General features: G+C 44.7%; 1 protein-coding gene across 1 annotated transcript in view; it reads right to left on the reverse strand.

Annotated features, from left to right (window-relative positions):
• Nucleotides 1-256: 256 nt before the first annotated feature.
• The window catches only part of LOC134472156 (basic proline-rich protein-like), a 33,299-nt gene continuing 11,305 nt past the window's right edge, over nt 257-22,250 (reverse strand). Inside the window, exon 7 of the mRNA XM_063233306.1 lies at nt 257-586. Within this exon, the coding sequence (XP_063089376.1) occupies nt 257-586 (330 nt within the window). The remainder of the gene's footprint in view (nt 587-22,250) is intronic.

The following is a 22,250-nucleotide window of genomic DNA, read 5'->3' on the forward strand; positions in this document are numbered from 1 at the left end:
GCATCTCTGAAGCCAGCCTGGGCTCCATAGTTTAAAACCAGCCTGAAAAAATCAAAACACAAAAACAGAAAGACACACAGCAAAACTCAACTATTCCTAAACGAAAAGACTGGAATTGTGGGAGCCTTGGGGGATGGTGTAACTGGTCACACCCTTCCACCTTTGTGGGTTCCCGCACTGAGCTTTATTATGGGTTGACCAGCACAGGAGAGGACAGCCTGATACCCCACTTCCTCCGCAGTTGTCCGAATCAGGCTCATTTCCTCCCAGGCCGGCTCCGAAGGATGCGTAGGGCCCGGGTGGGCGTGGCGGAGCCCGCGGAGGTCCCCACATCTCCCCTACCGCGCACCCCGGGGCGGCCAGCTGCAGGAGGCTCCTCTCTCCCCCGCAGCTCGGGCGGCGGCGCGGACGTGCAGGGCCCCACGGAGGCCACCGCAAGCCCAGAGCCGCCCCTGCCCACGCTCTGCCTGCTCCCCAGACAGCGGGCTTGGCCTTTTGCCCCAGAGTCTGCGCGGCCTGCGGGTCGGATCGCCTGGGCCCGGCTGCGGCTGTGCGCGGTGGCCTGGGTGTGGACCCCTAGGCAGCCCTGGATCCGGAGCCGCTCCGGGTGGCCGCTTTAGTGGCAAGGCCATGCTCTGGTTTCTTTGGGTTCCCACTTCCTCCTTGTCTTCTGCTCAGCTTTTTTCCTTCAGGGCCGGTTGTGGTGGATCCTGCAGTGTGCTCACGTTGTCTCAGTACTAGGAAAGCTGAGGCAGGAAGATCGCTGCATGTTTGAGGCCGGCCTGAGCTGAATAGGAGTTCAAGGCCAGCCTGAACTACAAAACACAAAATAGAAGAGAAACAACTTTCTCGCAGCCCTGCTGCCTTTGTAAGGTGCAGTCTGTTGTCCCAAAGGCCTTGAACCTGTCCTTGGCCTTCCTTGGCCTTCTGTGTCTCCAAACAACCCCCCCCACACACACACACAAACACACACAAGAGGGCGACTATCACCTCCCCACTGCCCGCTGCTCTCTACCTGCACCCTGTCCAGGCCGATTGGACAACTGGACTTTCACGTTGCCCGCGGGACAAAATTCTGCCCCGTCTCCCTGTCACCCAGAAACATCCCCAAGAGCAAGAAGAGGTGGCCCCCAAAGCCTATGCTGGGGGCCACCCAGGGCCTGTGCTATAATTTGCAGTGACCCATGCAAAGCGAAAGCTCTGGGCCCAGCCTAAAAAGGGAGACTCAGAGCCTGGACAGCAGAGGTTGAACCAGACCTGGAGCTGCCCAGTGAAGCTCTGTGCCTGATGGGGTCCTGGGGCCATGCGTGTACCTGGTCCCTCATCCTCAAGCCAATCCTCAATTTTCCCCTTCATAAGACCCCTTACCCTTGGGTTTGGAACATCAGGTCTCCATCCCATCCCCTCCGGTCCTGTCCCCTGCCCCATGCTGCCCTGCCCATTCCTTCTCCCATTTGGGGGCTTCCCTTTCCCCTACTTTAAATCACATCTGTCTTTGTCCCTGCAGGGAACATGCTTAGCTCATGGTCTTTCTGATCGTTGGAGAAACTGCTCCCTCCTCTAATTAAACTCAGGGCCTTGTGCTTGCTAGGCAGGCACACTACTACTAAGTGCCATACAAACCCCTTTTAAAATTTTTCCTGTGATTGAGACAGGATCTCTCTAAGTTGCCCTTCTGAGTGCAGGAGGACGAGCAGCCACCCAGGGGAGCAGGTGTTCAGCCCTGACAAACCCAGAGAGCCCATTGGAGTCGAGTCACAAACATTAACACCGTGGCTCATAAGACGGGACGAGTGGACATTCTGTGTCACCGGACAGGAAGTGAGGAGAGGTGACCACGTCCCTGCTGTGATTTTACTCAAAGCTGTGGAACCTGGGCCTAATCAGGAGGGACACTGGGCAGTCCCTAGTGGAGGGACAGCTTGCAGCATGACCTGGAACAGTCAGGGCCCTGAGGGGTGAAGAGACTGCAGGGAAACACTGGTGCTGTGCACCCATTTTGCTGGAAAGGGTGAGATGCTAAGTGGGTCTCTAGGCAAGGGAATATGAGACTTGTTTTGTACTTTGTTTTCTTTTTCTCTTTTGGTGGTACTAGGGATTGAATCTAGGGCCTTTTTTTTAATTTGAAGCACATCCCTAGCCCCTTTTTAGTTTTTTGCTAAATTACTAAATTAACCAAGCAGGGCTCAAACTTTCAGTCCTCTGGCCTCAGCCTCCCAAAATACTGGGAGTACAGGTCTGTGCCACCACACCTAGCCATATGATTTTTTTTGTTTTCTTGTTTTGCTTTGTATTTCTGAGACATGGTCTCAGTCTGTAGTTCAGGCTGGCCTTGAACTCACTTTGTAGCCCAGGCTGGACTTGAACTCAAGGTGATCCTCCAGCCTCAGCCTCCTGCCTGCTGGGATTACACAGGTAGGCCACCATGCCCAGCCATCTTATTCTTTACTATAACTTTTTTCTGTGAATTTGAAATTGCTTCAGAATGAATAGAAAATTCACCCTCACAACCCCCTTGGCCATACCACTCTTTCCTGTGGACCCTGCACACAGGAGTGGGCTTCTGTGGCCTCCAGGCCTAATGTCTTTGGGACGCTCCTGTCCCCAGTTCCTCTCCTGTCCCTACCACCCTGACATTAAATCCCATCTACTCAATTTTTCCTTTGTAAAATGACTCTCAGGTAACCACGTTTTACACTGAACCCACGATTATTTTTTATGACCCTCCTGACCTCATCTAGCTGCTTGAAGGAGGACCCAGGAGAAGAATTCGTGTTCCATAGAGGGCTGGCTGTGTAAACATGGGTCTGAGGATGGATTCTCACTGTTTGCTTCTGTAATCTCGTGGTCTTCCTGTCTCCTGCTGGATGCCACCCGGCCTGCAGCCCCGGAGGCCTCTGACTGCAAGCTGTGTGTGTCCTTTAGGGACCTGGCTCCCCACGTTCATGCTCGGTTCAATCCATGGGCCCTTTGAACGGATGCTGTGTCCCCTCTGAGCATGGTGGTGGCCCTCAGCCCTCGTCCTGCTGTCACACAGTCTGCTTTCTTTAATTCACAGAGAGAAAAACGTTGCATGCTAGAACTTTCTTAGCTTGGAAATTTTCATTTTCCCTCTACTTGTTTTTCTGTGGTAATCGGAATGCGTGCTTCTAGCTGCCGGCATCAGTAGGCGAGAGAAAGGAATGAACAGCAGCGAATAAATATTAATGGCTTGGCCACCCCAGCGCTGAGGCTTATGTCAGTGGCTTGGCTTTTCATTTGGCTTCTCTCATGGCTCACGGACCGCTAGCTGGGATTTTGGTTCCGCACACCCATCAGGTAGGTGATTGCTTTCTTTAAAGGTGTCGCTCGCTAGTTGTTGATGATGGAATGAATCAGATCTGAAACTGATTTTTTTCATCACGAACCACTTAAGGAAAGTGGTGAGCTCCCAAACACACGCACCAGGCTTCTATTTAGAGTTTTCCCAATTTTATTGCTTTACCCCCTGGACTTTAAAGTTCATTTTTACATTTTTTAAAAACCACTCATCTTCCTAGACGTCTGCTCTCCTTGCTTTCGTCTGCACAACTCCTGCCAGCCTTCAAGGTTCAATAACCCTGTACAAGACTAAAGCTAAACATCAGGACGAGTCTCTCCTTCCTCTAACTGAGGCCTTTTACTATTTTTGCAAGCACCTGGTCCTCAATTAAATACTTAAATACTCAAATACTCACCATCTGTGTCTCTGTTTTGAGACAGGGTGTGTTGTTCAGGCTGGCCTTGCATTTGAGGTGATCCACCTGCTTCAGCCTAAGGGGAGGGGATTCCCAAGCAAACCTGAGACTGGACTGGATGTTGATGCACACAAGAAAGACACAGGGGTGATTTTCAGGGAAACATTTTGGTGATCAGAAGTAGAGTAACAGGACTAACTCCAGTGGTGACAGTTTTGAGATGGGTTCTAAGGTATGGGATGGCAGTCAAATGTCCAGGTTCACACCTGTCATCCCAGCCCTCTCAAAGGCCAAGCTCTAGCCCAGCCTGGGCAACTCAGTGACTTAGTGAGGCCCAGTCTCCAAATTTTAAAAAATACTGAAAAAATAGTATTAAAAGGTCTGTGATGTCAAATGTAAAATACATGAAAAAGATTTCATGGAGAAGACCAGATCCTGTCCTGGGCAAAAAGAGATACAATCAGCAACCTGGGTGGTGGGAGAGGAGGCTGAGCCAGGGCCACATGGCCTGAAGCCACAAGTCTTTCCCAGTGTGGAACCCCCCACCCCCCGGGGGACCTTCTTTTCCCACCGAGGCACAGCAGCTGAAGAGAAGGCTGTAGCTAAAAGTGGACTGAAAGGAAAACCTTTTTTTCCCTCACATGTTTTTATTTTGTATTAGTCCATGTTTATAGTACATAATGGTTTTCTTCCTCATGGGGAGTTGGAACACACACATAACCCATCTCAATTTTTTTAACATCCCTTTCACCTCCCACCTTTCTCTCTTGATCTTCTTTCCTATTTGCAAAAGATCGATCTCCCTGATTCCTATCATTTATCTTTTATCTTGTTCTTTTTTTATTCTTTTTGTTTGTTTTTGTTTTAGTCTTTTTGAGACAGGGTCTTGCTCTGCAAGGTTGGCCTTGAGCTCACTTTGTAGCCCAGGCTCAAACTTGTAATGAACCTGCCTCAGCCTCCCAAGTCCTGGAATTGCAGGTTATGTGCCACCATTCCCAGGATATTTTATTCTTGAATTTATTTATACTTGGGTATTGAAACTTATGTGTCTGATTTATTTCACTTAACACTGTGGTCTCCAGGTGCATCCATTTTTCTATACATGACTCATTTATCTTTCTTTAAAGGCAGAGTGGTGCTCCATTGTGCATACATGTCACAGATCCTGGCATTAAAAATGTTCACGTAGTTGTGCAACTGTCTCATCATCCACCTCCAGAACATTTCCACTTCATCCCTAATAAACACTACCTCCTTGGTCCTCTTCTTCCTGCAGCCCCGGGCATATCTGATTGTACTTTCTGTTTATGAATTTGTCTGCTTTAAGTACTTCACACAAGTGGGATCACACAGTGTCCTTTGGCTGATTTCTCTTAGTGTAATGGCCCTGGGTTTATCCATCGTGGAGCATGAGTCAGAATTTCCCTCCCCAATCCTATTCCCTTCTGTGTGCAGAGCACATGTTGTTGATCCAGTCATCTGCGAATGGTGGCAGCTTCCTCCTCTTAGCCTCTGGAACAGTGCTGCTGTGCACATGAACATGCATGTAAGTTTGAGTCCTTGCTTTCAGTTACCTAGGACACGCATGAAACAGTGACAGAGGCTGGTTCCTATGATAATTCTATATTTATTATTCAATTAAATTATTTATTTTGTGGCACTGGGGATTGCCCTCTATGTTTAATTTTTTGGAAGAACTGTCACTGATTCCATAACTGCTGCAACATTTTAAGGTAAGAGATTAGGACTGGGGCAAACCCACTGGGAGGAAGCTGTCAAAGTCTTGGAGACTCAGGGCACATGAGCAGAACACAGGCTCCAGGATGACCCTGAAGCGCCTGGGTCCTGCACACTGAACTAATCAGAAAAGCCCCCTTTGAAAGTGTTTATTTATATCCACAGGAAACCAAGCAAGTCTACCACAGGGCAGTTTAAACCTGCCTCCAGCCCCAGTGTGTTTCTGATAGGACAACATCCCAATGGCTTATTTGCATGAGAAGAAGCCAGTCCAGGAATTGCAGCTCCAAAAGCCCCCTTGCCCTTGTGCTGGAGGCTTCCGGGAGTCTGACCGTGGCCACACTCCCCCTGCAGAGTGGGCTTCGTCCCCCCTTCAGTGAGTGTGCACCCGCCACCTTTTTCCCAGCCTGGCCCTTTTGGTGTGCACCATGATCAAAGTCTCATTCCCCCCCCCTCATGACCTTCTACCTCTGGCTGTCCTTAGTGAGCCACTTGCTGCAGGGCCCCTCTTCTGAGAATCTCAAGGAGCCACCCAGGCTCACCTTTCCTCCAAGTTCCCACCTGTCCTCATGGATACTAGGACATCTCGGCCTTAGAGATAGGAATAGAGTTGTATGCTTTGAGGGTGCTGGGAGGCCTCCTCCCTTCTCTTCCTGATCTGGGTAGATCCCTCCCTGGTTCTTGAAAGGGTTTTGGCCCAGACAGGACTCTGTAGCTAGAAAAGCCTCAACCAGAACCAGGAAGCTCCTATCTCCCCCACCCCTAGGAATTTACCTGTGATGTCATCTTCCCCGCCCCTGGGAACTTACCTGTGGTGCCAAACCTAGGACCAATGGGCTACCCGTGCATCCCTGATGCCCCCTTAGGTTCCACCCCAAACCACGGCTACTTACATACCCCCGATGCCACATGTCCACCAGAGAGAAAGCCAGACTCCAATGGTCAGGGGTGCTGGTTTTCTCTATCCGTGTTCTCTGAATGAAGGCCTCTTTTGTTTTATACTTCTCATCTTTTGGAAATAATCCTATCATTTGGTGCCATGACTCAATCGACAGGCGATTGACTCCTGGGGCACACCCGGTTGAGTCACCAGCTGATTCTTAAACCGGGTTAAATCCTGCCACTTTTCCTCTCCCGGAATCTTAACCTGTGACCGCCCACCTGCACTCAACACCAGCCAATTAATTTCAGGTGAGCACTCTCCGGAAAATCCTTGGCACTGGGCTCTGCCCCAGGCGAGTTTTCTCCCCCATTCGCGTGGGTCTGTAATGCTTCCACGTCCTTAGGACAGCCCAGGGCAGGGTCTTTCTGGGCAAACCTGTGTCCACAAATCTCTCATCCTTTGGGTTCGGATAGCCCGAGGCAGAGCTTTTGGACTGCCTACACTGGGGGGCCCTCACTTCCCTTTAAAGCTTCACTCTCTCACGGGCAGAACTGTTACTGACCCACGTGGACTCCACTCGTACATCTCAGTGACGACTGGAATATACGAGTTTTGGAACCTTACCTGCCATGTGGTGCCACGAAACAAGTGATGGCTTGCCTTCTGGACCACGGCTTCTTTCTTGTCTGAATCAGTTATGGGAAACGTGTTCTCTAACTCCCAAAAGATGCCTCTACAATGTTTAATTTCCAATGTACGTACTTTTAAAAGTACCATAAAGACTAAGTGATTAACTTACGTACTCTTAAAAGTACCATAAAGACTAAGTGATTAACTTACGTACTCTTAAAAGTACCATAAAGACTAAGTGATTAAGTTTTTACTGCCAGGAGGTCTGGCCAACCTATCCACTTAGCGGCAACCATTGGCCCAGAGACGGAACATTTGACACCTACATTCTCAAAAATCTCTATGATTTTTGCTGGGCCAGTGACAGGTTGATAGAACTCCCATACATCGAGGCCTTCCTGGTCCTGAGAACACACCCATCTCTCATTAAGTCCTGTACTCCCACCCAGATACTTTTGGCTAGCTCTGCCACAATGCAAACTGTTTCCTCTTGCCAGGATTTGCTCGACGATGTTCAACCGCCACCTGCCTACCCCCAAACTCGTTCCTCACCGTTACCTCCTGCCGTGGTTCTGCCCTCCCTTCCCCTGATCTCTGATTCTCTCAGCAGTCCTGGTCCCTCTGTGCCTCAATTGCCTCCCGCTGTGCGACTGTTTTCCTCTTCATGTCCCGGGACCCATAACTCTCTCAGCAACTCTAATCACTCTGTTAGCGCTTCCTCAAAGTCTCCGACTCATTCTCCTGATAATTCTCTGACCTCTACAGCATTCTTGCCGCCCGCTCACCATACCCAAACTCAGTCATTGTGCCCTTCTGGCAAGCTGCGCTTGCACAGGGAACGTTGCCATGTTACAACCCTCTGCCTCCTGACAGGGTGCCGCCATCTTGGGACAGATCTCATGGTCAATGGGTGCCCCCTGTGGCTCCTCTTGTGAACAGCAACAGCCACCCTGTTGTGGTGCACACGGCGCTTCATTGTGCTGTTGACAGCAATTTTCTCACTGCAAAGCACACAGTGAGACGCCATCTGCCTGCGTTTCCTCATCCCAGGGTGACTGGCACCTGCTCTGTAGCCACTCTACAGATGACTGCTAACATGCATCTACCAGATGGATGGCTGCCCAATGGCTTCTACTCTGCAATCTTCTCCTCAGGCGCAAGCTGGCCCCGAGGGACTGGTTAATATACATGTGCCTTTTTCCCTTTCTGATCTATCCCAGATTACCCACAAATTAGGTAGCTTCTCTGCTGACCCACAGAATTATATCAGACAATTTGAATTTATTACTAATTGTTATGATTTACATTTTAAGGATGTTTATGTGATTTTAAATACCACCCTCAACTGACAAGAGCGAAATCAGCTGTGGCAAGCAGCTCAAGAAGAAGCCAACTGCAGGCATAAGGCAAACACTGCTGATAATGACCCTGGGCCTGTAGCTGTGCCACAACAAGATCCTAACTGGAACTATCAGAATGGACAAGGTTCATCAAAATTACATAAGATGATTGAGTGTCTGATTGTGGGACTTAATAATATTGCTCACAAACATACTAACTATAACAAACTTTTAGAACAGGTCCAGAAGGCTAATGAAAACCCAGCTGTGTTCCTAAATCGGCTTCAGGAAACATTACTTAAGTATACTAATGTAAACCCAGACTCTCATGAAGGGATGATTGTTGTTAACTCTCATTTTATTTCCCAGTCTGCTCCTGATATTCATGCAAAATTACAAAAGGTTGTACATGGCCCTCAGACTCCACAAGGGGATCTACTTAAATTAGCTTTCCATATCTTCAACAACAGAGGTAAGGTTCAAAAAGAGGAGAAGCAAACTCAAAAATTAAAGTTTGCCAAATATCAGTCTGACCTTTTAGCAGTGGCACACAGAGCTCCCAAGACAAGAAATCCACAACAAGGTGTGGCTGCCCGAGTCCTGCCCAGACCATGCTTCAAATGCAGCAAACAAGGACACTGGGCAAAAGATTGCCCTAACCCTGGCATCCCGCTAGGACCCTGTCCATACTGCAACCTTAAACGGCATTGGAAGAGCGACTGTCCTAGCTGCCAGTGAGCAGGTAAGCCATCCTCTAATCCCTCACTCTCACAGGAGACTTCGTCAATGCCAGATTCGTCACTGACTGATCTTCTTGGACTTGCTGCGGAAGACTGATGGGGCTCGGGGCTCACAGCCCCCACTCTGGTAAACTTGTCGGAGCCCCAAGTCTCACTGGAGGTCTTAGGTAAGATAATATCTCTGCTTGTGGATACGGATGTGACTTATAGTGTACTTCCTGAATTTTCAGGACCTTGTAGTAAGTCCTTGATTTCTGTTGTGGGTGTTAATGGCCAGCCTAATCGGCCTTTGCAGACTGGGCCTGTCCCATGTAAATTCCAGACTCTTTTCTTTACCCATAGCTTCCTAGAAATCCCAACATGTCCCACACCCCTTTTAGGTAGAGACCTTTTTCAAAAGCTTAATTTTTCCTTCACTTTCTCTTTACCCACAGTTCTAATCCTCCAAACAGCCTCACAATGTGTCCCAAAGCCATTTCCTCCCTTTGCTCCTTCTCTGGTTGACCCCAGGGTTTGGGACACATCTAATTCCATTCTGGCTACACATGCCAAGCCTGTTTTAATCCATCTCAGGGATCCCTCAATTTTTCCCTGCGTTCCCCAATACCCCATAGCTCCCCAACATTTAAGGGGACTTAAACCCATAATGAAGTAGCTTTTAGACAATGGTTTTCTTAAACCTACCCATTCACCCCACAATACTCCCATTCTCCCGGTACTCAAGCCTGATGAGTCCTATCACCTGGTACAGGACCTTAGGGTAATTAATAGTGCTGTTACCCCGACTCACCCAGTTGTGCCAAATCCCTATACCATGCTCTCTCATATGCTTCCCTCTACCACTCACTTTACAGTTATAGATCTTAAAGATGCCTTCTCCACTATCCCCCTACACTCTGATTGCCAGAACCTCTTTGCATTCACATGGACTGACCCAGACACTCTCAGGTCTCAACAACTTACTTGGACAGTGCTCCCTCAAGGGTTCAGAGAGAGTCCCCACTTCTTTAATCAAGCTCTCACTACTGACCTCACAGAACTTGATTTCAAACCTAGTGTTCTTCTTCAATACATAGATGACCTTCTATTATGTTCTCCATCCCATATGTTAGCCATACACCATTCAGCCAGTCTTCTTAATTTCCTTGCTAGTCATGGATACAGGATCTCTCCTACTAAAGCCCAGATAGTCTCCCCAAAAGTCAAATACCTAGGTCTCACTCTCACCCCCACCACTCGCTCCATCATCTCAGATCATAAGGCAATTCTTCATGATCTCCAGGGGCCCACAACTAAACAGCAGGTTACATCTTTCCTAGGTTTAGCTAATTTCTTTCATCTCTGGATTCCTAACTTTGCAGCCCTAGCTCAACCCCTCTACAAGGCCACTAAGGGTCCCTTATCAGAAGCCCTGGACTCTACTAGGCCCATACATGCCTCCTTTCAAAAATTAAAAGAGGCTCTCCTAAAAGCTCCAGCTCTTACCCTTCCTGATCCCACCCAACCTTTCATCCTATACACTACTTGTCAGGGCCACAATGCTATAGGTGTACTAGGACACAAAAAGAGACCTTCTTTTCAAGCAGTAGCTTACTTGTCAAAACAGTTAGATCACACAGTAAAAGGATAGGCTCCTTGTTTCCAAGCTCTTGCAGCTGCAGCCATCCTGACACAGGAAGCTAAAAAGCTTACAATCTATTACAGTACACTCACCTCATCACCTATGTGAGCTTATCTCACATAAGGCGCTCCCTGCCCTAATGACCCCTTCTCTCCTTCAACAGGTACACTTAGCTCTCTCTCAAGACCCTTGCATCTCTATTGAAACTAGTGGTCCTCTTAATGTGACAATCTTACTTCCCACCTCAGAGGGCCATCCTCACCATGACTATATTGAGTTTTTACAGATGACTCCCACCCCTTTCCCTCACATCAGTAGCACACCTCTCTCTTTGGCCTTTGACACATGGTTCATAGATGGCAGTTCAACAAACACAGACAACCAAAAGAAGGCAGGATACGCAACAGCTAACCAGTCAAAAGTTATAGAAGCAAATCCACTGCCACGTGGCACCTCGTCGTAGAGGGCAGAACTTATTGCCCTTACAAGGGCTCTTACACTAGCGAAAGACAAGATTATAAATATATACACTGACTCAAAGTATACATGTAGCATTTTACACTCTCATGCCTCTATCTGGCAAGAACAGGGTTTAATTACCACTCAGGGAATCCCCATCATTAATGCTTGCCTTATCCTTAAACTTCTAGAGGCAGCCCAACTTCTAAAGCAGGCAGCAGTTATTCATTGTAGAGGAGACCAGAACTCTACAGATCCTACTGCTCAATGGCTCAAGACAATGCCATTGCAGATTCACAAGTGAACTTAGCTGCACAAGGGCCCTGACCTTCTCATCCTCTCCCTTTAGTCCCAAACAGTCTATCTCAGCCTAATATTCACCAGAGCAGTTAAAGCTACTTCATAAACCAGGTTACACACAAAACACTCAGGGATGGATTTTTCAGGGATCTAAATTTGTTCTCCCACATCAACAGGCCTTAGACATCATCACTGACATACACAAGTGTTTTCATACAGGATCACAGGCCCTATACAAACTCTTAGCCCCAATAGTCACACACCCTTCTCTAAAAGCTCTCATTCTTAAGATTACTCACACCTGTGACCTCTGTGCCAGGACCCCTCCTCAGGGATGTATGGCACCCCCTTCCTTTCCTACCCATCAGTTTCAAGGACAGACTCCTGGTCAGGACTGGCAGATAGATTTTACACACATGCCCCACCACAACACTCTCAAATATCTTCTCACCTTTGTTTGTACCTTTTCAGGATGGATAGAAGCCTTTCCCACAAACAGGGAAACTGCTGATGTAGTTACCAAAGTCATTACAAGAAATCATTCCAAGGTTAGGTCTACCTCAGAGTATTCAGTCAGATAATGGTCCTGTCTTTATTTCTCAGATCACTCAACAGGTATCCTCGAGCTTACACATGACCTGGCACCTACACATCCCATACCATCCACAATCCTCAAGAAAAGTAGAAAAGGCAAATGGCCTCATAAAGACACACCTTACAAAACTCACTTTAGAACTACACCAACCTTGGCCTCAACTTTTGCCCTTAGCCTTAGGCAAGCTCAGGGCACTTCCCCAGGCTCCTACTTTCCTAAGTCCTTTTGAACTTAGGTACGGCAGGCCATTCTTACTCCACAATCCTCCTGCTCCCCAAAATTTCCCTCCCCTGGCTGACTATGTCCCAGTCCTCTCCTTCCTCTGACACCTGTTGTGACAACATGCTGATCTCTGCCTTCCACAACCCTCTGGAGAAGCCAAACCAAATCCTCCCATATGCCCAGGAGACCTAATTTATGTCAAATGTTCTAAATCCACAGGACTACCACCAAGGTGGAGTGGCCCCCATCTGGTCTACTTGGCTACCCCTACAGCGGTCAAAGTTGCTGGACTCCCATCCTGGTTTCACATCACTCAGGCTAATAGGTGCCCTCCCAGCCCTAAATCTGATCATTCTGAGTGGTTATCTCATCTTCTGTCACCCACCCGTCTCTGTTTCATGAAGGCATTGCAGCCACAGTTAACAGGCTAAGTCATGTTTTGTTATCCACTTTGGTTCCTAATTTCTTCCGTTCTATTCATGATCATTTCTACAGCAGGACTCTTGACAGTCTTTCCCAAAGACTCCCACATCATGCATAAGATAATCTTCATGATGCTCCATGCGATGACTGTGATAGTTCTGTCTACCCTCAGCTGTCTGGTTAAGCGTGACATCCCTGAAAGCCTAAGATCTTACCTTCCCTATACTGGTACAGCCACCACCTTCCCTATTCCCCTTATTTTTCCAGTTCAACTCCTGGACCAGAGCCAAGTTTTACACACCTACCTCTTAAATTTTTGCTCTCATATGGGGGAGTAATCACCTCTCATAACATCATTTCTCCTAACCTCACACTTAATTTTCAGAATTCTACCTCACTGTGACAATGATACTACCTCAACGTCATCCTGATATAATGACATGTCTAAAATCAAAGGCACGTTTCCCTCTACTTCACCTGGCTCCTTAAATATGACAGCACCATGTCTCTTCATAACATCATAGCTCTTTGTTTTTCCAGCCTAACATACGTGCATTCACCAGTGAAGCTGCCCTGGCTAAAACACCTGGCACCAGAATTTACCTGGGCATCCACCATCACCCCATAGACTCCCCTAGACTCCAGTACGGCGCCCCCTGCCAGCAGGAAATAGTTTAAAAAAATCTTCCCTCCTTTTCATAATAATAATCATAAGACAGTATATGAAAGGGTTTCAGCCCAGACAGGACTCTGTAGCCAGAAAAGCCTGAACCAGAAGCAAGGAGCTCCTATCTCCCCCACCCTTCAGAATTTGCCTGTGATGTCATCTTCCCTGCCCCTGGGAACTTACCTGTGGCGTCAATCCTAGGACCAATGGGCAACTCCTGCATTCCTGATACCCCCTTAGGTTCTACACCAAATCGAGGCTATTTACATATCCCCGATGCCTCATGTTCCCCAGAGAAAAAGCCAGACTCCAGCGGTCGGGGGTGCTGGTTCTCTCTATCCATGTTCTCAGAATAAAGGCCTCTTTTGTTTTATACTTCTCATCTTTTGGAAATAATCCTATCAGTTCTTCTGAGAGAAACTCAGGTAATCTAGAAACACGTGCCTGGGGGCCTGGGTGAAACAAAGGGAGGGCTCCGAATGTCACCCCCTTGGTAAGCCTGTGGAAATAGAGCTGCCATATTTTAGTCAGCAGATAACAGACCCATTCTTTGTACTTGGAACTTTCCAAGCATTTTTTTTAATGCTGAAAAAATAAGCTTCTACCTCTACTGCCTTAACAAACTGATCACCACAGTCTTTTATTACCAGGATAAATGGAAAGGATCCTGTTTCCACAAGCAGTGGACCCTTGACTTACAAACTCACTCATTCTGAGGGCTGGTTGTAACTCAAACTGTTTGTAAGTCAAGATTATTTTTCCCATGAGAAAGTATGGAAATACCCATAATGCATTCTGAACCTCACAAAGCACCCCTTAACTAACCCTTTCATAATAAAAATGGTTGTATAATGTCCGTAATGTACCAGAAAAAGCAATTCTTTTCCCAATATGTTCGCCAGGAAGATATAAAATGTGTGTAGTTTACCAGAAACAACAGTTTCATACTGTACTCACTGAAAAATATTTCCAAAAGATGAGAAGTATAAAACAAAAAGCGGCCTTTATTCTGAGAATATGGAGAGAGATGACCAGCACCTCCCACCACTGGTGTCCGGCAATCTCTCCTGCGGAACACGTGCAGTGAGGCACAAAAGCAGCCTCTGTGGGGGAGGGGGGACCTAAGGGGGGCATTAGGGATGCACAGGTAGCTCTTTGGTCCTAGGATTGGCACCATAGGTAAATTTCCAGGGGTGGGAAGATGACATCACAGGTAAATTCCTAGAGGTGGGGGAGATAGGGGCTCCTGCTTTAGGTTGAGGCTTTCCTGGCTACAGAGTCCTGTCTGGGCCACAACCCTTTCACTCACCTTCAAGTTGACATCTTTGGCTGGTGAAAAGGGAGGATGAAGTGGGAGGTGGGCATTGTTTGGAAGCAGAGTTCCTCCACAGCATCAGGAATCTGTTCTTGGGTGTCTTTTTTCTCTTGGGAGAGTCTGCAGCCCACTAGGCCTTGCTTCTGGCTCATTAGGTCTCAGCCTTTTGAGAGCTAAAATGTGGCGTGTGTCTTTCTTTTATTTTTGGTTTGGAGTATGAAATGACCTTGTCATTAACAAATAAATAAGCGATTGGCTTTTTCTCTGTCTGGTGGGCCTTCTCTACAAATGTTTAAAACTCTGTGCATTTAGAGAGGAGGAGCTGGGCAGATCTGGGGTCCCCTCACCGGCCTCTCTGCATGTCTGGAGGACTCTGGATATCTCCGCCCAGACTGCTGGAGTTCCCCCAGGCTTCCAGGTGCAGTGAAGGGGAGAGGTGGGTTTGAGGCTTCCACATCAGCCTCCCCATTCCAGCTTCACTTGGAGAACTGCTGAGCTCCAGATAGGTGGGCTGGCCCACACTACCAGCCTAGCCCAGCCTGTTTAGCTGCTGCGCCTGGCCATAGGTCTGCAGAGGAGGAGCTGGGCAGATCTGGGGTGCCCTCACTGGCCTCTCTGCGTGTCTGGAGGACTCTGGATATCTCCGCCCAGACTGCTGGAGTTCCACCAGGCTTCCAGGTTCAGTAAAGGGGAGAGGTGGGTTTGAGGCTTCCACATCAGCCTCCCCATTCCGGCTTCACTTGGAGAACTGCTGAGCTGCTGACGGATGGGCGGGCCCACACTACCAGCCTAGCCCAGCCTGTTTAGCTGCCGTGCCTGGCCATAGGTCTGCAGAGGAGGAGCTGGGCAGATCTGGGGTGCCCTCACCTGCCTCTCTGCGTGTCTGGAGGACTCTGGATATCTCCGCCCAGACTGCTGGAGTTCCCCCAGGCTTCCAGGTGCAGTGAAGGGGAGAGGTGGGTTTGAAGCTTCCACATCAGCCTCCCCATTCCGGTTACACTTGGAGAATTGCTGAGCTACCAAAGGGTGGGCGGGCCCACAATATCAGCCTAGCCCAGCCTGTTTAGCTGCCGCGCCTGGCCATTGGTCTGCATAGGAGGAGCTGGGCAGATTTGGGGTGCCTGCATCGGCCTCTCCATGTGTCTGGAGGACTGTGGATATCTCTGCAACCAGGGAGGGTCCACAGGTTCCTGAAGCACTGCGGCCTGTGGTGAGTACCCTAACCCGGCTGCGATTGAAGAACTGTGGAACTTCCAAGGGGCAGGTGGGCGCACAGTGTCCCTGAGGGCCAGCTTGTCTGGAACTGCGGAGTTCTGAGCAGGCAGAGGAGGGCCACTGGTTCTGTAGGCCCAATGGCTTGGGGTAGCGCGGTGCCAGAGTCTCACTAGCTCCAAACATAGAAGGGGATTTTCAACAGATCCTGAGGAAGCTTTCAAATAACACTTGAAACACAGAAATATAGGAAAATGACAAAACGAAAGACCAAATTACAACCTCAAACCTCCAGCCCATCTCAAGAAACCCTAGGAGCGATGTATATAGAAGAAAATATATCTCATCCACCTCATATATCGGACACAATAGCCACTGAAATTGACAAGCAACTCCAGGAAGCTTTAAAGAAATTCAAACTTGAAATAATTTCCCAGATAAAAGAAGAAATGATAAAAGAAATGAAAGAGATTCTAAATATATCTAAAGAAAACATAGATAAAAAATTGGAGGAACTAAACAAAAAGATAGAATCCCTAGACGAGCAATATAAGAAACAAACAGAATACATAATGCAGATGCACAGAGATATACAGGAAATAAAAAACTCCACTGAAAGTTGTAAAAACCGCCTTAATGAAAGTGAAGATAGAATTTCAGACCTTGAAGACAGGATTGCAGCTAGTGAACAGGAAAGGAAAGATCTTTTGAAAATAACAAGGAATCAGGAAACAACAATTCAACAACTGCAAGACGATGCAAAGAAGAATAACATAAGAATGATAGGGATTAATGAAAGAGAGGGAGACAACATGAAGGATGTCAGGAGGATATTTAGAGAAGTAATAGCTGAAAATTTCCCAAGCATGAGATCAGAAACTGACATCAGGATCAGTGAAGCATATAGAACTCCAAACAGTCATAACCAAAATAAAACTACACCCAGACATATAATAATCTCCATCCCAGAAATCCAACACAAGAATAGATTATTAAAAGCTGTCAGAGAGAAAAGACAGATCACTTATAAAGGAAAACCTATCAGAATCACAGCAGACTTCTCAGCACAAACGATAAAGTCAAGAAGAGCATGGAGTGAAGTATTCCAGATCCTAAAGCAAAATGATTTCCAACCAAGACTGATATATCCTGCAAAACTATCATTCAAAATAGATGGTGCAATACGATACTTCCATGACAAAGAACAGCTGAAGAACTTCATGAACACCAAACCAACCCTGCAAAAAATATTGAAAGACAGTTTAGATACACAAAAGAAAAAAGCACTAAGCAAAGCAAATAATTAAACAGAACAGAAAGATAAAGATGCAACAGCAGAGAGATAACATTCCTACAATTAACCAGCATTTAACAGTAATAACCATTAATGTAAATGGTCTCAATGCACCAATCAAAAGAAACGGACTAGCAGAATGGATCAAGAAACAAAATCCAACCATATGCTGTTTACAGGAAACCCATCTAACCCAGAAGGATACTCACAGACTGAAAGTCAAAGGATGGAAAACAATTCTTCATGCAGCAGGAATCCAAAAAAAGGCAGGAGTAGCCATTCTGTTTGCAGACAACGTGAACTTTAAACCAACAATGACCATAAAGGACAAAGAAGGTCACTACATACTCGTAAGGGGAAAACTCCAAGAGGAAGAGATAACTATCTTAAATATAAATGCACCAAACTCCAGAGCACCCAGTTATATAAAACAATTATTAACAAAAATGAAAACTCAAATTATCAGTAACACAATTGTAACAGGAGACCTTAATACACCACTGACACCAAAGGACAGATCAACCAGACAGAAAATGAGCAAAGAAATAACAGAACTGAATCACACCTGTGAACAAATGGGTTTGATAGACATATACAGAATGTTCCACCCAACAACATCAGAATACACATTCTTCTCAGCAGTACATGGATCATTTTCTAACATAGACCATATATTAGCTCACAGAACATATTTAAGCAAATGCAAAAGAGTTGAAACCATCCCTTGCATATTATCGGATCATAGCGCTCTGAAATTAGAAATTAATGACAAAGGATACTGCAAAAATTCCGCAAACACATGGAAACTAAATAACACACTCTTGAGTAATCAGTGGGTCACAGAAGAAATTAAAGAAGAAATTAAACAATACCTAAAAGAAAATGAAAATGCAGATACAACTTACCGGAATCTGTGGGATGCAATGAAAGCCGTTCTGAGAGGAAAATTTATTGCACTGAGTTCCCACATCAGGAAAACAGAACGAATACAAATAAATAACTTGATGCTACACCTCAAACAGCTAGAAAAAGAAGAGCAAGTCAAGCCCAAAGCCAAAAGAAGAGAGGAAATTATAAAAATCAGAGCAGAAATCAATGCAATAGAGACTAAGAAAACAATCCAAAGAATCAACGAATCAAAGAGTTGGTTCTTTGAAAGAATAAATAAAATCGATAAGCCCCTAGCCAACCTTATTTAAAAAAGGGAAGAAAAAGCTCAAATTCATGCAATAAGAAATGAAAAAGGAGAAATCACTACAGACCCAATAGAAATACAGAGGATCATCAACACCTATTTCGAAAACCTCTACTCTCAAAAGTTTGATAACACAGAAGAAATAGACAGATTCTTAGAAGCATATGAAGTACCAAAGCTAGATCAAGAGGATGTAAAACTGTTGAATAACCCAATCTCTGCTAATGAAATTGAAAATGTAATTAAGTCCTTACCCACCAAGAAGAGCCAAGGCCCAGATGGATTCACTGCAGAATTCTACAAGAAATACAAAGAAGACCTAATGCCGACACTCCTCAAACTCTTCAATGAAATTGAAAGGGAAGCAATCCTTCCTAAGTCATTCCTGGAAGCAAATATTACTCTAGTACCAAAACCTGAGAAAGACCCAACTATAAAAGAGAACTATAGACCGATCTCCCTAATGAACACAGATGCAAAAATCCTCAATAAAATATTGGCAAATAGGATCCAGCAAATCATCAAGAAGATTATACACCATGACCAAGTGGGATTCATCCCAGGAATTCAAGGATGGTTCAACATACGCAAATCAATAAATGTAATCCACCATATCAATAAAGCCAAAAATAAGAATCACATGATCATTTCTATTGATGCAGAAAAAGCCTTCGTTAAGGTCCAACACTTATTCATGATAAGAACTTTACAGAAAATTGGAATAAATGGTCTTTACCTCAATATAACAAAGGCCATTTATGACAAACCAACAGCCAGCATCATACTAAATGGCCAAAAATTGAAAGCCTTTACTTTAAAATCGGGCACAAGACAAGGATGTCCTTTATCACCACTCCTATTTAATATAGTACTGGAAGTACTAGCCAGAGCAATTAGGCAAGAAAGAGAAATAAAAGGGGTAAAGATAGGAAAAGAAGAAGTTAAATTATCATTGTTTGCAGATGACATGATACTCTACATAGAAGACCCCCTAAACTCCATTGAAATACTCTTAGATACAATAAATAAATTCAGTAATGTGGCTGGATACAAAATCAATACTCAGAAATCAATAGCATTCCTATACACGAACAACAAAATTACAGAGAGGGAAATAAGAGAAACTGGACTATTCACATTAGCAAGCAAAAAAAAGAAATATTTAGGAATTACTCTTACGAAAGAAGTGAAAGACTTATACAGTGAAAATTATAATACACTGAAAAAGGAAATTGAAGATGATCTCAGAAAATGGAAAGACATCCCTTGCTCATGGATAGGAAGAACAAACATTGTGAAAATGGCCATTCTCCCAAAACTGTTATACAGATTCAATGCAATCCCAATAGAAATACCATCAACATACCTTATAGATCTAGAGAAATCACTCCTAAATTTCATCTAGAACCAGAAGAGACCTAGAATCACAAAGGCAATTCTAAGCAGCAAAGACAAAGCAGGAGGCATCACAATCCCTGACTTGAAGTTATACTAAAAAGCAACAGTAGTAAAATCAACATGGTATTGGAATCAAAACAGAGCCGAAGATCAGTGGAATAGATTAGAAGATACAACCACAACTACGAACACACTCAACCACCTTATCTTTGATAAAGGAGCCAAGCAGGTTCACTGGAAGAATGACAGGCTCTTTAATAAATGGTGCTGGAAAAACTGGCTCTCCATTTGCCGAAAACTAAAGCTAGACCCATGTCTATCACCATGTACTAAATTAAAATCTAAATGGGTCAAAGATCTGAATATTAAAACAGAAACACTAAATCTATTGGAAGACAAATTAGGTAGAAACCTTTGAGACATAGGAGTAGGTAAAGAATTCATGAACAGGACTCAAACCGCATGGGAAATACTTCCCAGAATCAATAACTGGGACCACTTTTTATTAAAAAGTTTCTGCATGTCAAAAGAAATCTCCAGCATAGTGAAAAGAAAACCCACAAACTGGGAAAAGATTTTAGTGAACTCTCTCTCAGACAAGGGACTCTTGTCTAAAACATATAAAGAATTAAAGAAACTCAGACCTCCAAAATTCAAAGATCCAATCCAAAAATGGGCATCTGAGATGAATACGCAATTCTCAGATGAAGAAATGCAAATGGCAAATAAATACATGAAAAAATGCTCATCATCATTGGTCATTAGAGAAATGCAAATTAAAACCACACTGAGATACCATCTCACTCCTGAAAGAATGGCCAGGATCAAGAAAACCAACAACAACAAATGCTGGAGAGGCTGTGGGGAAAATGGAACTCTCCTGCACTGCTGGTGGGAGTGTAGACTGGTACAGCCTTTGTGGAGATCTGTCTGGAGATTTCTCAAAAAGTTGGGACTGGAAATCCCATTTATTCCAGCTATTCCACTTCTAGGCATATTCCCAGAAGAACTGAAAGCATCATACCACAGTGATATATGTGCACCTATGTTTATAGCAGCACAATTTGTAATCGCCAGATCTTGGAAACAACCCAAGTGTCCATCAACTGAGGAATGGATAAAAAAGTTGTGGTATTTCTATACAATGGAGTATTATTCAGCTATAAAGAAGGATTGCATTGAGATATTTATCAATAAATGGGCGCAGCTTGAGACCATACTCATAAGTGAAATAAATCAATCTCACATGTGTGAATACCGAATAGTTTCCCTAATGTAAGTAATGATTCAAATATATAAAAATATGTGGTAATCATGATCCCCCATTAGGTGGCCCTGAAGCCTTATAAAGTTTTCACTCATTAATTAGAAAGGCTTTATTCTGGGCTTCTTGATATGAAAATATTTGAAGCTAGAGTATATGAAGTTTTATCCAAATATTTCAAGGAAAAAGACACTATGATAACTACTATTAAGTCGGGTTATATGGTGGTGAAGTACTAGGTTGTTGAAACAGTCATGCTGTGACCTCTATTGTTATATTGTTATGTCCTGTTTTATCTTAATCTCCCCCTTATTGTTTTAAAAAAATTATTTAGTCATTTCTTATGTTTGTCTTAATTAAAGAAAAAATTCAAAAAATTAGGATATATAAATAGTAACTCTTTTCGATTTCCTATTAACTTGTTTTGAAGTCCTGTAGTACTCCCACGATCTTGTTTTGACTGATTAGACTCTGTTCCATTCTATATGATAGTATCAAGTTTGAAGACATAGGCAACTACTTTGAAGGCAATAAGTTTCACTAAGATACCCATTCTGGTTTGACTATTGTCTTCTTTGGAAGTCCTGTAATGTTTACAATGCCTAAGTTTTATTGGTCTTGTTCTCTACTGTTTTGTCCAACTTTATAATATCTAATGAGATAGACAATTCTTTTTAAGGAAACAAGGGACAAAGTTGATAACCATTGTTGATAAACTTGTACTCTGTTCTACACCATGTGCTATGTCTCCTTGGTATTGACTGACAGCTTTGTTTTGCCATATTTGACTGTATTCTTCCCCCCCCCAAAAAAAAGTAATAAGCACTAAGGAGTAATAAAATCCAAAATGTGTATATTTTGTTGTAAAAAAGAGAGGGAAAAAAAAAGAAAAAGAGCTCTAACGGATATAACAGCAAGTGTATTTAGGGGTGTTAAATAGCTGACTATACCAATGTTTTTGGATCATTGAACACAGCTGTTTGCAGTCTCCCTGTTTGAATGTCCACCTTGTATTCTTTGATACTGTGATTTGAGGAACTATTTTCAAGATGATAATATGTAATCTACTAACAGGTGATTTCTTACTGTTATGTTTTGTTTTGTTTTGTTTTGTTTTGTAGTTCTGTGTATTACGTGTACCCTTACACCGCTTTGGTTTGTTTTGTGTTTTTCTCTTTTTCCTCTTAAATTAAAAAAAAAAAAAAACACAAGTACACATAAAAAAAAAAAAAAACTCTG

The sequence above is a fragment of the Cavia porcellus genome, unplaced genomic scaffold, assembly GCF_034190915.1.
Source record: "Cavia porcellus strain 051 isolate PalLab524CR breed Dunkin Hartley unplaced genomic scaffold, mCavPor4.1 scaffold_22, whole genome shotgun sequence".
NCBI classification, from domain to species: Eukaryota; Metazoa; Chordata; class Mammalia; order Rodentia; family Caviidae; genus Cavia; species Cavia porcellus.